Source organism: Cheilinus undulatus, linkage group 14, assembly GCF_018320785.1.
Source record: "Cheilinus undulatus linkage group 14, ASM1832078v1, whole genome shotgun sequence".
Taxonomy (NCBI): Eukaryota; Metazoa; Chordata; class Actinopteri; order Labriformes; family Labridae; genus Cheilinus; species Cheilinus undulatus.
Window position 1 is genome coordinate 15,088,622 of NC_054878.1, and position 16,234 is coordinate 15,104,855.

The 16,234-nt window shown below is 42.4% G+C and overlaps 3 protein-coding genes across 4 annotated transcripts; all 3 read right to left on the bottom strand.

The window, feature by feature from the left end:
• Positions 1-1,503: 1,503 nt before the first annotated feature.
• On the bottom strand, positions 1,504-2,866 carry LOC121521522. The gene is made up of 5 exons (XM_041805574.1): positions 2,763-2,866; positions 2,629-2,684; positions 2,276-2,554; positions 1,660-2,144; positions 1,504-1,564 (listed from the first exon to the last, which is right to left on the bottom strand). The coding sequence occupies exons 1-5, from the start codon at positions 2,834-2,836 to the stop codon at positions 1,553-1,555; spliced, it is 906 nt and encodes a 301-aa protein (XP_041661508.1). The 5' UTR covers positions 2,837-2,866; the 3' UTR covers positions 1,504-1,552.
• A 5,808-nt stretch (positions 2,867-8,674) lies between these two features.
• On the bottom strand, positions 8,675-10,177 carry LOC121521015. 2 transcript variants are annotated; one of them, XM_041804709.1, is made up of 6 exons: positions 10,084-10,177; positions 9,952-10,007; positions 9,600-9,878; positions 8,984-9,468; positions 8,833-8,888; positions 8,675-8,737 (listed from the first exon to the last, which is right to left on the bottom strand). In XM_041804709.1, exons 1-5 carry the CDS (start codon positions 10,104-10,106, stop codon positions 8,877-8,879), a joined length of 855 nt encoding a protein of 284 aa, XP_041660643.1. In that variant the 5' UTR covers positions 10,107-10,177; the 3' UTR covers positions 8,675-8,737; positions 8,833-8,876. The 2 variants fall into 2 exon arrangements, with proteins under 2 accessions (XP_041660643.1, XP_041660641.1); XM_041804707.1 differs by having other exon boundaries at positions 9,600-9,893; positions 10,084-10,121.
• A 3,991-nt stretch (positions 10,178-14,168) lies between these two features.
• Positions 14,169-15,527, bottom strand: LOC121520911. Its single transcript, XM_041804482.1, has 5 exons — positions 15,427-15,527; positions 15,294-15,349; positions 14,947-15,225; positions 14,331-14,815; positions 14,169-14,234 (listed from the first exon to the last, which is right to left on the bottom strand). Exons 1-5 carry the CDS (start codon positions 15,447-15,449, stop codon positions 14,223-14,225), a joined length of 855 nt encoding a protein of 284 aa, XP_041660416.1. The 5' UTR covers positions 15,450-15,527; the 3' UTR covers positions 14,169-14,222.
• Between the last annotated feature and the right edge of the window lie 707 nt (positions 15,528-16,234).

A 16,234-nucleotide genomic window follows, 5' to 3' on the forward strand; every position in this document is an offset into this window, starting at 1 on the left:
CTCTGTTGCTGAAATAACCAAGATTTGGTAGCTCTCTTAAAGGTGGTGATGCATGTAGATAATGTTACACATGAACATGCTATTGAACTCCTGATTTCTATAGATACATTGCACATAAAGTACTCACCCCCTTGGATGTTTTACTCTAACAAATGTGGACACTAATTTGACTCCATTCTTTGCAAAACTGCTCAAGCTCCATCAGGTTGCATGAGGATCAGGCATGAACAGCCCTTTTCAAGTCCAGATACAAATTCTCTGTTTGATTGAGGTCTGGGCTTAGACTCTGCCACTCCAGAACACTCACCTTGTTGTCTCTAAACCATTTCTGTGTAGCATTTGCTGTATGCTTTGGGCCATTGTGTTGCTGGAAAATTAATCTAGCTCTCTTGCAGACTGAATAAGACTGTTCTTCAGGATATTCACATATTTTCTCAATCATTTTGCCCTGTCCCTTTACAAGCCTTCCAGGGCCGACTGCTGAGAAGCATCCCCACAGCATGATGTTGCCACCACCACTCTTCACAGTGGGGATGGTGAGCTTGTGATGAGCAGTACTCTGCCAAACATAGCGTCTTTGGTCTCAGACCAAAGAACTTTCTCCCACATACCTTTTGGTGAACTCTAGTCCAGATTTAATAAGAGTTTTCTTCAAGAGTGGCTCTTTGCCACTCTCCCATAAAGTTTTGACTAGTGAAGAACCGAGCCAACAGTTGTAGTCAGAGTCTCTCCTTTGTGAAGCTTGTAACTCCTTCAGAGTAGTCAAAGGTGTCTTGGTGGCCTCTGTCACTCGTCTCCTTACATGGTCACTCAGTTTGTGAGGACGGCGTGATCTAGGCAGATTTACACATGCTTTATTCCATTTCTTGGTATAACTGAACCCCAGGGGATGGTCAGTGCCTTGGAAGTGTTTGTTTCCATCCTCTGACTTACTTTTCAATAACCTTTTCTGAGTTTCTTGGAGTGTTCTTTTGTCTTTGTGGTGTAATGGTGGCCAGGAATACTGCTTAACCATTGACTGGACCTGAACCTTGTAAGTTGTCTTTCCAATGCAACCAGTAGCCTAAAGAACTCATTTGCTACCATGTCTTAAGCATATAACATAATAAAGAAAAGCTAGCTTATAGCCAGTTCACCCCACTCTATTTGTGTTGCCAGCAGCTTCACTGCACACAGCATGTAGGGTTACTAAGCAACGATAAGAGCCACAGAAATGTATGGCTGTTTGCATAAGAGGCAGGTAAGTGAGTTCCAATTATCAGGCCGTCACTGACATCATATATGTATAAAGTGCTAAGTAGCAGTCACTTGGCATACAAATAGAGGGCTATTTAAGTTAAATTCAATTCCTCAAGTGCCCATGTAAACCCATTTCCACTTTGAAATGGAACAATTTTAGTCCGATATTTACGTATATTTTATGCCATCAAGCTATTGGCAAGCATCAATTCAGTGGTGTACTCATAGTGGTTAAAGTTTCAAAGGATCAACCAAAGCGAAACATTAATTCAACAAGTTTTATTTGAACACCACAAGGTCTGCAGGGTTTCACTTAGTATCCACCCTGAAAAGAAAGGACACATTAGCAATTACAGCAAGCTTCTTGAAATATCACTCAAAAATGCCAACTACAGGACTGCCCTGATGTAGATTACTGACCTTAACCTGTTGTTTCACAGGCTGCTTGACATTCTTCACACTTGGAGCCATCTGGGGTTGCTCCTTAATGAAGGTGAAGGCAGGAAGGTGGTACCTGACGTAGTGGGCATCTTGCCAGTGGTCTGCCCCCTGCTCGTAGGCCTGGCTGGAGTGAGTGATGACTCCTGCAGGATACTGGCCGGTCAGGAACATGAAGTCATAGGGATAAGGAAGGACAGGAAAGCGTCTGCGGACGACTTCTGGCTGAACTTCACTGGTGGACTCGTCAGTGGAAACCTCAGCCTCTACAGAAGGTGCTGGCTGGGAGCCGTGAGCTTCCGTCTCAGATTCAGCGTTGCCGTGTTCGACGCTCCTCTCATATGAAGACATTTCACCTCCCTGGCGGACAGGTGCGTTCACATTGCTGGAGCTGCCACTGGAGGCCGCCAGTTGAGCAGGAGTTTGAACAGCAAGGAAAGTGGGAGGCTCAACCATCCAGGCAACATCTAAGAGGCATAAGAATGGAATAAACACCCAAGACTAAAAGCTAACATTTAGATAAAGTTGTAGTAAATGGTTGACGTTTGTTAGGACCAGCCTTCAAATGCTCAAAAATGGCCTTCATGTCAGCAGTTACCTTGCATTGCAGCTGGTTGAAAAGAGGCCCCAGAAGACATGTAGCCAGGATGTACTGGTGCAGCAGAGCTAGAGCTGTAAGAAGTGGCTGGTTGTCCCACCGGCTGAGCAAAAACATATCCAGTGTCTGGAGCAGCTGCTACAGGAGCTGAAGGAGCCACAGCTCCAGAATAGGAAGCTGAAGGGACATATCCACCAGATGACGGAGCTTCCCAGTTGGAGACGGCAGGAGCGCTGGCAACACCACTGCTGGCCACTAAGGAGCCAGGACTGTAGCCTCCTAGGAAGGCAGAGACTGTTAAACTTTATACAGTTGAACATTTAAAAGTTGATGCAATAGATTGTCCAGCTTACCTTTCTTTGAAGGGAAGGCATAGCCTGAGCCAATCAGCAGAACAAGGAGCAGAGTGCTGTTGAAAAAAATTGAAAATGTGAATAAACTTCAAACAGAAATCAGCCAAAGTTGCAAAATTAACACCCACACTTACCCAAGGGTGACAAGACCAGCCATCTTGTTGAAGAAACAGCTCTGATGCCAAGAAGGGGGCAGTGAAAAGTTCATATATGCTGCAGGTGACCTGCACTGACCAATCAGGACTTAACAAGCTGACGACATGCAGCTGCTAGCTAATCAGTCCTGATGAAGTCACAGCCTGCATGCTTCAACTTTGAGAGAGTTGGAGCAGTTGGCTCAGCTTTTACAAATGTTAAGTGTTCTGCTATTGGTGAATTATGTTGCTGAATCTATTTAAAAGATCTTTAACTATATAAGGTCACCAAATACTTGTGGGTCTTTAGAAAAGATTTATAGTGGCTGGTAGGTTGGTCTCAAAGCCATGCAGGAAACTGATTTTTTCAGCACCATCTTCTCTGGTTTATCTGCTTTTTATTTTGTTGTAGTTCATATACAAGACATAACCAATGTCATCAAACTACTAGTCATGTTTACCGTTAAATAAAAATAGCTTTGAAAAGTGATTTGTGAGATAACTCAGTTTGACCCTCAGTAAGTTTCACTCAAGCATTTAGAGCAGTCGGCCAAGTGAATAAATGCCAACTCTGAAGCACTGTATTTGGGTACAATGTCCGTCCTCTCCTCTCTAAGGTTTATATCTGTAATAAGAGCAACTTAAAGAAAGTGTGCTGGCTTGACAGAGCATCTCTGTGAGCTCTTGCAGGACTTAAACACAAGTGTTGAGCTACAATGGAGAGATCTAGTTTACCTTACAGCCCAGTGCCACTACTGTCAGCGAAAAACACTATTTAAAGGTGTGTTTAACCTGATGAGTCCTTAGTTTTAAATCAGTAAGGATTCAAATAAGTGGGCTTGGGCATTAAACAAGGTCAGCTGTAACCATTATAGCTCCTTACACTTGCTGATATCTCATAGATTTAAAACAGAGATGAGTAAGACATGCTGCATGTGTGAATTAACATTTTCATTAGGTAAAAATTATGATTAATGATAATGAAAGCATTAGATCTTCCCTCTCATGTGAAGAAATCTCTCATCATCCTTCTGTTGTTGCAGCTACATCTTGTGTCAGGTAAAAGGTTATCACATGACACCAGCTTGTTTTTCTGTGTAATATAACAACTTTATTTTGTTTTTATTGGTGGGCCAAGAAAGCCTCAAGCCTTCAAAATAAAAATAAAGGAAATATACATTTAAAAATAAAAAGAAAAAAAAACAAGGGGCACTTCGGAGGTCAGGGGCGAAAAACAAGTGCTCATATTAGCTGCCCCCTCTGCATGTGCATGCCCCAACAGGAACAGTTATCTTAAGTCAGTAAGAAAAACAAAACAAAACAAACAAACAAAAAAAACTCAAACAATTGATTATTTCTACTGGCTCAATGCTTGATTATAAAATTGTAGAAATGACAGTTCCTACAGGAAACCAAGAAAAAAGTATACAATATCTCCTAAAGCCAAATATGGAAAAAATGGCCAAAGTTTGGTGCTAGAATGAAAACCTGATATCATAAAATACAAGTTTTTTTTTCTTGTGATAGCTGGGGGATAAATATTTGGGGTTTTAATCGGTTCCAGTGGGGCATTTTTAGTCACCAACACCCTGAGTGTATACAAAATGTGAACAGAGATTATTATTGACCCTTTTAAAAGGTCTTGTATTAAAATTTCAAATTTCTAATAAAAAACCCTTACCCCTCAAACTCAAGGTTGCTAGCATTGACATAGTCAAATCATAGTTATAAATATGTAGATGCTGCCTGGGCTGCTGGCTTTCAGTGGAGCTTTCATAATTCTGAGACTAGTATCTTGTTAACTAAGAATATATTTATTTTTTGTATTTTCTCAAATAAATGCAATATGCTTCCATACAGTCAACAGCCACTTTATTAGGCACACCTTGCTGGTACCAGTTTTGAACCCCTCTCGTCTTCAGAACTGCCTTACATGGCATAGTTTCAGCAAGGTGTTGGACACATTCCACAGAGATTTTGGTCCATTTTGACATGATTGCATCACGCAGTTGCTGCAGAGTTGTCGGCTGCACATCGATGATGCAAATCTCCTGTTCAACTACATCCCAAAGGTGCTCTAATGTATTGAGATCTGGTGACCGTGGAGGCCATAGTGAACTCATTGTCACATTCAAGAAACCAGTTTGAGATGATTTTTTAATGGTGCATCATCCTGCTGGAAGTTGCAATCAGAGGATGTGTGCACTGTGGTTACAAAGGGATGGGCATGGTCAGAAGAAATACTTACGATCAGTTGGTACTAAGGGGCCAAAGTGTGCCAAGAAAATATCCCCCACACCATTAGACCACCTACAGCAGCCTATACTGTTGATACAAGGCAGGATGGATCCATGCTTTCATGTTGTTTATGCCAAATTCTGACCCTACCATCTGAATGTTGCAGCTGAAATCAAATTTATCAGACAAGGCAACGTTTTTCGCATCTTGTATTGTCTGATTTTAGTGAGCCCATATGAACTGTTGCTTCATTTTCCTGTTCTTAGCTGACAGGAGTGGCACCTGGAGAGGTCTTCTGCTGCTGTAGCCCATCTGCTTTAAGGTTTGATGTGTTCAGAGATGGTATTCTGCATACCTTGGTTGTAACCAGTGGTTATATGAGTTAGTGTTGTCTTTCTATCATCTCAAATAAGTCTGCCCATCCTTCTCTGACCTCTGACATCAACCAGGCATTTTTGTCCACACAACTGTTGCTCACTAGATATTTTCCCTTTTTCGGACTGTTCTCTGTAAACCCTAGAGATGGTTGTGTGTGAAAATCCCAGTAGATCAGCAGTTTCTGAAATACTCAGACCAGCCCGTCTGGAACCAACAATCATGCTACGTTCACAGTCACTTAAATGGCCTTTCTTTCTCATTCTGATGCTCAGCATGAACTTCAGCAAGTCTTGCTGACCACGTCTACATGCCTAAATGCAGTGAGTTGCTGTCATGTGATTGGCTGATTAGCCATTTGTGTTAACAAGCGAATGAACGGTTGTACCTAATAAAGTGGCCGTTGAGTGCACATGAAGAATTGCAGAGTATAATAGTTTTTATAATACATAGGTTGCTGTTCGTATAGAGAAGCCCTGTAACCTTATAGTAGGTAAAGGATTTCAGTATGAAAACCATTGTTTTTAATCAGATCAAATATCCTGGATCGTGAATGCGTTTTTGAAGTTTGTGACAAAACAAACTCTCATTTTCAGTGCATTTTTAGCTGTTTCATCATGGAAAGACCTCCCTACGTCACTGACTTACATTCATCATCAGGCGTGACTCCACTTTTTGTATATGGCACTAATGTGATGCTTGAATATGGCTTCTACAAGTTCATATCTATGGACAAAATACTCAAAAAGTAAGACAAAAAATTATCAAAAAGCAGACAAATGACCTCAACACCCATTCCACGGATGTGAAGTTTCCAAAAAAGTCTACAGCACTGCAGCACCCAGTTTATTATCTAATAGAGGGCAGATCTTTCAATAAAAACATTTCTAGGAAGACTTGAAGTCAAATATACCCCTCTAACAATCTTAGAGTGTCCAAAGTAGAGGGTGGCTGTTCTAGATTTAGTCTGAATAATTGTAAAGGGTGGGGTTTCCACACAATTATTTTGCTACTCCCAATCATTTGAGCCTTCTCGACCTCTAACCGTAGAGGTTCAAGAAGTTTTTGTTTTAATCTTGATGATTACAGCTCACAAAAAATGAAAACACACTATCTCAAAATATTAGAATAGGGTGAAAAAGTCCTATTTGTAAAGGTTTCCTGAGCCCTCTTTCTCTCAAGAGTACCTTGATGCAGACAAGATGGCAAGCATACATCCAATCCATACCGGAAGTCTTAGCCGGAAGTCTGTACGTCTAAGGTTAGGCTTAGGCATTAAAACCTGAGTGGTTAGGTTCAGGGTATTTCAGATCCAGCACCAAGGGTTAGGCTTAGGCGTGAAAAAGACTGACAAACACTGGCAGCTGAGTCCAACACAAAGAAGAAACTTCCACTTGGGACTTCCGGCATGGATTGGATGTATAGCGACGCCCATGTCGGCCATCTTGACTGCAGTTGGGTACCTCTCTTTTCTCTGACTCTGGCTCAGTTTACACAGCCACAGTCATGGGAAAGACTGCTGACCTGATTATTAAGCAGAAGACAGTCACTAGCTGCATTTCCATTACCCTTAGATATGTGCAAAATCTAAATAGCCCAATAAAAACTGGTTATGGAAACACCTGAATTTCGAAAAACCTCTCAAATATCGCTAAAAGTTTTACGCTCTCGAGGTTTTTCAGGCATTTCAATATAGAAATATATCGCAAAAGTGTAATGAAAACACTTTTTCTGCATTTACAAGTCACGGGATGTGACATATGGTGTCACATGCAGTCACTCCGAGACAACATGGCGCAGTACGTGTGGACAGAAGAGGAGACGAGACTTTTATCATACTTATAGCCTTATATGTGGCTTTTGCCATACATATGGACCTTACTTCTAAACTATGATCTGTTGCCTTCGTCTTTTTTATTAAAAATTATCAAGGCAACTGCCGTAGATGTAACTAAAACCGTACAAACACGCAACAGGTTTTGAACGTCAAGCTTCTCTGCAGCAGATTCATGCGAGATGAGATTTTAATGAGAATTGCGACTCTTATGACCATAACTCCCTTTAATGGAAACACATTCAAAGCGCAATTGTACTTAATCGAAATTTAAGAAATATCGCTTTCATTTTGTGAAAAACTGTAATGGAAACCCAGCTAGTGTCATTCTCCGTGAAAAGGGTAAGCCACAGAAGGTCAATGCTGAAATGGCAGGCTGTTCTCAGAGGCTGTATCAAATCAGATTCATGGAAAGTTGACAGAGGGGGAAAGTGTGGTAAGAAAAGGTGAACAAACAGGGATGAGCGCAGCCTTCAGAGGATTATCAAACAAATCAGAATCAAGAACACAGGGGATCTTCACAAGAAGTGGACTGAGGCTGGAGGCAGTGGATCAAGACCAACCCCACAGACAGGTCTAGGAGATGGCCTACATGTGTAGTGCCATTAGTGCCAAACCAGTCCCAGAGTCTGGAGGGAAGTTCAGAGGTACAGTATCCAGGGTGCACTAAGTCCAGTGTTTTCAGTTTCCACAGTCAGTGGTGGTTTAAGGTGCCATGTCATCTGCTGCTGTTAATCCACTGGTCTTTATCAGGTCCAGAATCCCTGTCAGCAGTCTATATGGAGATTTCAGAGACCTTCATGCTTCCATCTGCTGAGAAGCTTTATAGAGATTTGGATTTTTTTCCAGCAGGACTTGGCACCTGTCCACAGTGAAGACAAAACTACCAGAAACTAGATTGCCATTGTAACACTGACTGGCCAGCCAACTGGTCTGACCTGAACACTATAGACAATTTTTAATTTTAACATTTACAGTTGTGGAATCCCATTTTGAGAATGGATTTTTATTTTCATGAGCTTTATTTCAACATTAATCAATTTCTGTTTTGGTAAGAGCTTTTCATGAGATTTAAATTTTTTAAACCCATGTTTTCCTTCACTTCAGCAAGGACTTGATCTGCAATCTTAGGATTTGTTGGTCATTCATGCCAAGAATTTCTATTGTCCTCCATGTTTGAGTCATCTTTAAATCAGGTTCCTTCTCTAGACATGTGGTCTCCTGGGGTCTAGGTTCAGCACTTAGGATAAGAAAAAAAAAAGTCCAACTGTCCAAGTTCAACATTGACTTGTTTAGGCCTGCCAAAGAGCTTTGGGAAGCAACTCATGCTGAAGTAGTATTATGACATATGGATTTCCCCAGAAGAAATTGACTTTGCTATCTGTAGACATACAATATTGTTGAAACTGAAGAAACCCTTTGATCAAGGATACAGGTGATAAGTAAACTCAAGCCAAGGCAAAAGTGAAATAGATTTTTTTTATTGACGTCGCAATCAAGGTCTGTAGGGATTCTTCTAATACCCACCCTGGGGGAAAATAAAACGGATTAGCATGTCAAGCTTTGATACCATGAACCTGTAGAATATTACACAGGCAAACTGCCCTCATGTAGATTACTGACCTTGACCAGTTTTATTGAACACCACAAGGTCTGCGGGGATTCACTTAGTATCCACCCTGAAAAGAAAGGACACATTAGCAATTACAGCAAGCCTCTCGAAATATCATTCAAAAATGCCAACTACAGGACTGCCCTGATGTAGATTACTGACCTTAACCTGTTGTTTCACAGGCTGCTTGACATTCTTCACACTTGGAGCCATCTGGGGTTGCTCCTTAATGAAGGTGAAGGCAGGAAGGTGGTACCTGACGTAGTGGGCGTCTTGCCAGTGGTCTGCCCCCTGCTCGTAGGCCTGGCTGGAGTGAGTGATGACTCCTGCAGGATACTGACCGGTCAGGAACATGAAGTCATAGGGATAAGGAAGGACAGGAAAGCGTCTGCGGACGACTTCTGGCTGAACTTCACTGGTGGACTCGTCAGTGGAAACCTCAGCCTCTACAGAAGGTGCTGGCTGGGAGCCGTGAGCTTCCGTCTCAGATTCAGCGTTGCCGTGTTCAACGCTCCTCTCATATGAAGACATTTCACCTCCCTGGCGGACAGGTGCGTTCACATTGCTGGAGCTGCCACTGGAGGCCGCCAGTTGAGCAGGAGTTTGAACAGCAAGGAAAGTGGGAGGCTCAACCATCCAGGCAATATCTAAGAGGCATAAGAATGGAATTAACACCCAAGACTAAAAGCTAACATTTAGATGAAGTTGTAGTAAATGGTTGACGTTTGTTAGGACCAGCCTTCAAATGCTCAAAAATGGCCTTCATGTCAGCAGTTACCTTGCATTGCAGCTGGTTGAAAAGAGGCCCCAGAAGACATGTAGCCAGGATGTACTGGTGCAGCAGAGCTAGAGCTGTAAGAAGTGGCTGGTTGTCCCACCGGCTGAGCAAAAACATATCCAGTGTCTGGAGCAGCTTCTACAGGAGCTGAAGAAGCCACAGCTCCAGAATAGGATGCTGAAGGGACATATCCACCAGATGACGGAGCTTCCCAGTTGGAGACGGCAGGAGCACTGGCAACACCACTGCTGGCCACTGAGGAGCCAGGACTGTAGCCTCCTAGGAAGGCAGAGACTGTTAAACTTTATACAGTTGAACATTTTAAAGTTTTTCAAGAGATAGTCTATTTTACCTTTCTTTGAAGGGAAGGCATAGCCTGAGCCAATCAGCAGAACCAGGAGGAGAGAGCTGTTGAAAACCAGACAAAGTTAGAATAAACATTGCAGTGACCAGAGAAATATACACATAATAACCCACTCCTTACCCTGAAGCGAAGTGACCAGCCATCTTGTTGCAGAAACAGCTCTGATGCCAAAGAGAAGCTGTGACAAGTTTATATATGCTGCAGGTGACCTGCACTGACCAATCAGGACTTAACGAACTGATGACATGCAGCTGCGAGCTAATCAGTCCTGATGAAGTTAGAGCCTGCATGCTTCAACTTTGAGAGAGTTGAAGCAGTTGGCTCAGCATAAGTGTTCTTCTATTAGTGGATTATGTTGCACAATCTATATTAAACATCTTTAAATGTCTGAGGTCACCAGCTGCATCTTCCTGTCCATTTTTCATACAGAATAGTGGTTAGTGTTACAGGGGCATCGACACGGTCACGGGTATAATTTCTGCCATGAAATAATTTTTGCAGCACTGTCATCAATGATTTAAATGCATTTGCTCATTGTGCCACACACAGGAGGCATAACTGATGCCACTCAAACTTTCAGTCATGTTGTAAAAATAGTGTAGCAGGATGATTTGTGACTTTGTCATCAGCATGTTTCACTCTGACTTCAAGAGCAGTCAGATAAGTGCAGTGGTTCCCAAAGTGGGAACAAGGCGAGGCTAAGCAGCACCAGCTCATGACTTCAGCCCTGTAGAGGAGTTGAAGTTTGTTGAAGTCTCCTCAGGTTCAATGATATTTTTGCAGTTCAAGTCCAAGACATTGCTGGCATTTGGACAGGAGCAGTAGAAGCTAGGCACACTTTGCCATACTTTATTCTTTTGCATCATCCTACCTGTATGAGGATGTTGCAAAAGGCTGTTGTCTCTACAATACAAAATTAAATCATAGCTGGACACTGAAAATGAACTGATAGTGGCAGTCTCACAGCTGCATCCAAGATGCAAAGAGATCTGAAGCACCAATTAAGCCCACAGTTGTCACTGAAATTATTGCAGGACTGGGTGTATAAATCTTAAGGATGTTTAATAATTTTCATTTCATGGGAATTGTTCATCTTTATAGAGTCAGGTTCTTAAAGCTCAGAATTTTTAGGTTTTATGTTGTGGTAAATTCTAAAAAACTGTATTGTTTGAAAAAATTGTGAGTAATAGTGCGTTTGTCATACATTTATATGTTTTTACACATTTATACATATGGTGAGTGGTAGGGAGGGCCTGAAAATGCTTTCATCAGCAAAAGGGGGGCCCGATAAAAAAAGTTTGTGAACCACTGGATAAGTTGGTGAATGCCACCTCTTTGTGTCAGTTTAATTAACATGCAGCACAGTAAAGAGGTAAAACACGCATTCTCAACATAAAGTGAGTGTGCTCTTAATGCAGAACATCTCTGTAGCCCCCAAATTACACCAGACACGTCTCCAGTCCATCACAGCTGTGCTGCGCTTCGACTGCGTTCCCCATCGTCTGTCAAAACCCACTGACCTCGTTTGCAGTGCAGCATGGAGCTGCACCACTGAACGAGAAACCTTGGTGTTTAGCAGTATTTACAGAATCACACCTGGTCATGTAAGTACAAACTACTTAAGTGCTATAAAAAACCACAAACACACATGAAGCCTTTGTTCTGAAATGTAGGAGTTGGAGGAGAATGGACTTGTTCTGATTGGACTATTTTTCATCCTTTCTTGTGGATTTTTGTGCTTCTACTATGGGTCCGTAACCATGTATATATAAATGTGCTTCCTCTTGCTCCTCTGACCTGTTGACTACAGCCTCTGCTACGCCCCATTATGACGCTCTGTCGATGTAGTGAAAGGGAATACGATCTTCAATTTGTCTGACATCAACACAGAGTATTTTGTTCTGAAATTTAACTGGATATTTTAATTTGGTTTTGGTGACACTTCCTGCCCTTTGAGCTGCTTCCTGCTGAATTTATGCTCAGGTCTCCAGCATATGGCAGAATTAGAAGTCCTGCATATCTGCTGCGGAGGGCTCCAGACTGCCAGATCTCTGACAGAGTAGAGATGCAGTGCAGCGGAGCTGGTGGAAGTACTCTCATTGACTTAAACTTAACCTATCTGGTCCATTGTCATGTTGGAGCGGACACGGACACGAACTGAACACGTATCTGTTGTATTTTAGGGGTGAGCCTGTCTGGAGCTTTAAAACAAGCTGCATCATTAGCTCATTCTACCTTAAACCAAGTGCTGCAATGATTCACTTTAACAGCTTAAACAACTATTTAAAGGTGAGTTTCAAATGGTGCTTCTTGGAGCGCAGATGACCCAGTGGTTTAAAGACCGGCTCAGACTATATGATTTTTTTGGTCGTCCACGACGGCATCATGTTAGACTATGCAACTCAAATTGTGTCCCATCTTGGCCGACAGCCTGGCCATACTACAGGTGTAATCCTGACCACTAATTGTATGCTGACATCACCACTGCTGCTGCAACTGTGTGTGAGTTAACAGGTGGTCGGGTACACCTCAGCAGGAGAGAAATGAAACTATGAGTGCAGCTACGAAGAAGTGTGATGATGCTCGGTGTGTCATCACAGGCTTGTTTAAATGGGGAGAAGGGGGAAAGAAGGGGTTGTAGCACTTACATTAATTTAAATGTGTTTATTTTGTGACACCACAGTATAATACTGTCTCCTGGAAGAGCAAAATAAATTCCATGTAATACATTCAAGGCAATATTAACAGTAAGTTGCAATGAAAATCATAAACAAGGAGGGGGTGTGGTTTTTGGGCCAGTGCTGAGCCTCCAATTAGGGAGGAGAACTCCACGGGGGGAGGGCAGGTTCCTGAAGGTTCTGGGTGGGTGGTGTACACCATACCTGGACAGACTTGACCAGTCTCCACAAAGATAAGGCCAGACAGTCTACCTCCATTCTCACTCTACAGCCAAAACAATGTTTTGTGCAAACCAGTTTAGATTTAAATCCACAAATGACCAAGTACACCCATTTTGAATAACCATGCTAATCATGACTATGCAAGACCTCAGATGCATTTAAAAGTATTGTCTAGAACCAATTGCTCAAGGTGTCTCAAATAAAACACCAGGGCAAACAAAAATTCAACACATTCAATAGAAATCTCAGTAAAGGTCTGCAGAGATTCAACAAGTAAGCACCCTGGAAAGAAAGACAATACCATGTGTGTTAAGCTTTAATAAGCTTTTCTTTTTGATGCTGAGAAACTAGAATACATTGTACATTCCAGCTACTAGACTGATGACATGGTTGGCTAACCTGTGATGCAGACAGAAAACTAGGTTGGGCTGGTGTTGCACTGCACCTCTACAGCTGTAGCGCACAATGATATCTTTGAGTGTCCCAAGCTGAGGGACACTACTTTTGTCTGAATTATCCAGGTGTGAGGTGTCACAATTATTTTACTTCTCCAAATCATGTCAAAGACTCCCCAACCTGAACCCTGGCTCAAACACAACTATACCTTTTTAGATAGAACTTTTCTGTAATCTTTGCCCTCACTGGATTTTTGTTGCATCAGTTACACATACCAGGACAGCCACAGATCTCTATGGTCCATGTTTTTCTACAGATAGCAGACATTTGCTCTCAATGATCTCTAGTAAATGCGCACCAAGGAAGACACATTTCAGACTGTCCACATGTGTAAGAGCTGTTTTATAAAGCTGTTAAGATGTGGAACTTGTGGAGTGTTAAGAGCTTAGGGGTGGACCTCAAGTTGGCTCCAGAAACTTCTGGGTTGATCAAGGACATATTTACAGGGTCCTGAGGCACAACCTGAGACTGGCTCTTTGGAGAGAATCTTCAAGGTTAACACTGCAATGGATTGGTTTCAAGTATGAACGTTCCTCTTGCAAGTTCTAAGGGTACTTAAGCAGCTTGGAAGGACCAAACTACATTTAACCTAGAATGCAAAATTTTCCCATAGACTAAAGTCATGGACCAGCCACCAGCATATTTAGGGCACATTTAATGCCAATGCAAGGTTGGATGCAAGCCACTTTGTAAGCAAGATAAGTCAACCTGGAAGCAAATCAGTAATACTGTCTTATCATCCCAATACCAGGCACCATAATTACTCAAGTGTCCCTGAAGATCTGTTGACTTTCCTGCCTGTAGCCATAACATTTATTGTTCAAACTGAAGAAACTCTAAGCCATTGTGTTCATGGAGACAAGATTTTTATTGAAGTCACAATCAAGGTCTGAGAGGATTCCCTCAATAGCCACTCTGGAAAGAAAGGAGATAACATTAATAGGTGTGTCACGCTTTGATACCATGAAACTAGTCTTGCCCACGCAAACTGCCCTGATGTAGATTACTGACCTTAACCTGTTGTTTCACAGGCTGCTTGACATTCTTCACACTTGGAGCCATCTGGGGTTGCTCCTTAATGAAGGTGAAGGCAGGAAGGTGGTACCTGACGTAGTGGGCGTCTTGCCAGTGGTCTGCCCCCTGCTCGTAGGCCTGGCTGGAGTGAGTGATGACTCCTGCAGGGTACTGGCCGGTCAGGAACATGAAGTCATAGGGATAAGGAAGGACAGGAAAGCGTCTGCGGACGACTTCTGGCTGAACTTCACTGGTGGACTCGTCAGTGGAAACCTCAGCCTCTAAAGAAGGTGCTGGCTGGGAGCCGTGGGCTTCCGTCTCAGATTCAGCGTTGCCGTGTTCGACGCTCCTCTCGTATGAAGACATTTCACCTCCCTGGCGGACAGGTGCATTCACATTGCTGTTGCTGCCACTGGAGGCCGCCAGTTGAGCAGGAGTTTGAACAGCAAGGAAAGTGGGAGGCTCAACCATCCAGGCAATATCTAAGAAAAGGGGTTAGAATTAGCATTTAAAGCTACTAGAACATACACCAGGATTTCACAATAGTGCAGTTAGCTGGACATTCAGTTGAGACTACCTTTTAAATGCCAAAAAAGGTACCGGTCACAGTTACCTTGCATTGCAGCTGGTTGAAAAGAAGCCCCAGAAGCCATGTAGCCTGGATGTACTGGTGCAGCAGAGTTAGAGCTGTAAGAAGTGGCTGGTTGTCCCACTGGCGGAGCAAAAACATATTCAGTGTCTGGAGCAGCTTCTACAGGAGCTGAAGGAGCCACAGCTCCAGAATAGGAAGCTGATGGGACATATCCACCAGATGACGGAGCTTCCCAGTTGGAGAGGACAGGAGCGCTGGCAACACCACTGCTGACCACTGAGGAGCCAGGACTGTAGCCTCCTAGGAAGGCAGATAGTCTTTATACATGTCAACATTTAAATATCAATTCAAGAGCTAGTCCAGCTTACCTTTCTTTGAAGGGAAGGCATAGCCTGAGCCAATCAGCAGAACAAGGAGGAGACTGCTGTTGAAGAACAGACAACATGAGATTAAACACTGAGCAGAAAGTACATAAAGCAGCAGCATGACAACTACACTTACCCAAAGGTGACAAGACCAGCCATGATAGTGAACAAACAGCCTCAATGCCAACAAGAAGCAGTGACAAGTTTATATGCTGCAGGTGACCTGCGCTGACCAATCAGGACTTAACGAGCTAACAATGTGCAGCTGCTGGCTAATCAGTCCTGATGAAGTTAGAGCCTGCACGTTTACATTTTAAGAGAGTTAAAATAGTTGGCTCAGCTAGTGCAAATGTGAATTGTTTTTGCAAATTTAACACTGTTGCCGCACTACATTTAACCATCTATTTTAAAGGTTTATTTACAGCAGAATTCTTTTTTTGTGTGTTTTTGATTCTTACACCTTTTCAAAGCCTTTCAGCTCCATTTTTTTCCAGTTTCTTTTACACATTGAGAAATGTTTTATATCTGTGAAATTGTGTGATCTTCTCATACCTTTATTGGAGCAAATGATGAATACAATTCGTCAAAATCAAAGAAGCCTCAAGTTTTCAGTCATTTTCAGTTTACTTAAATAAATATAAAGTGGGTCCTGAGCCTGATTTCCCCTCTGACAAAATAAGCAGATGTCCAGTTATTATTGATGGTTCTATAGACTCAGGTTGCTTTAACATAAGGAAAACGAGGGCCAATCCTTGGCCTTGAGCTTCACAGGACCTCAACATATGGTCATTACAGGTATGTATAATAGGAAACTGGCTTTACGTCATATTACTTTCAATAATAATGGTGTGTTTTTTTATGAAAACAAGGGGCCAAGAGAAATCTAATAGACTCTGATTTTCATAAAATAGTAAGCTATATGTTATGATGACAACTTTGTTCAA

Excerpts from the sequence above, each read along its gene's own strand:
- LOC121521015 (XM_041804707.1), bottom strand. The coding sequence starts at position 10,106 with ATGGCTGGTCACTTCGCTTCAGG. Across the intron at positions 10,008-10,083 it reads GCTGGTCACTTCGCTTCAGG|CTCTCTCCTCCTGGTTCTGC; the intron begins GTAAGGAGTGGG and ends GGTTTTCAACAG. Across the intron at positions 9,894-9,951 it reads TGCCTTCCCTTCAAAGAAAG|TCTCTGCCTTCCTAGGAGGC; the intron begins GTAAAATAGACT and ends AAAGTTTAACAG.
- LOC121520911 (XM_041804482.1), bottom strand. The coding sequence starts at position 15,449 with ATGGCTGGTCTTGTCACCTTTGG. Across the intron at positions 15,226-15,293 it reads TGCCTTCCCTTCAAAGAAAG|GAGGCTACAGTCCTGGCTCC; the intron begins GTAAGCTGGACT and ends CTGCCTTCCTAG. Across the intron at positions 14,816-14,946 it reads TCAACCAGCTGCAATGCAAG|ATATTGCCTGGATGGTTGAG; the intron begins GTAACTGTGACC and ends CCCTTTTCTTAG.
- LOC121521522 (XM_041805574.1), bottom strand. The coding sequence starts at position 2,836 with ATGAACTTTTCACTGCCCCCTTCTTGGCATCAGAGCTGTTTCTTCAAC. Across the intron at positions 2,555-2,628 it reads TGCCTTCCCTTCAAAGAAAG|GAGGCTACAGTCCTGGCTCC; the intron begins GTAAGCTGGACA and ends CTGCCTTCCTAG. Across the intron at positions 2,145-2,275 it reads TCAACCAGCTGCAATGCAAG|ATGTTGCCTGGATGGTTGAG; the intron begins GTAACTGCTGAC and ends TATGCCTCTTAG.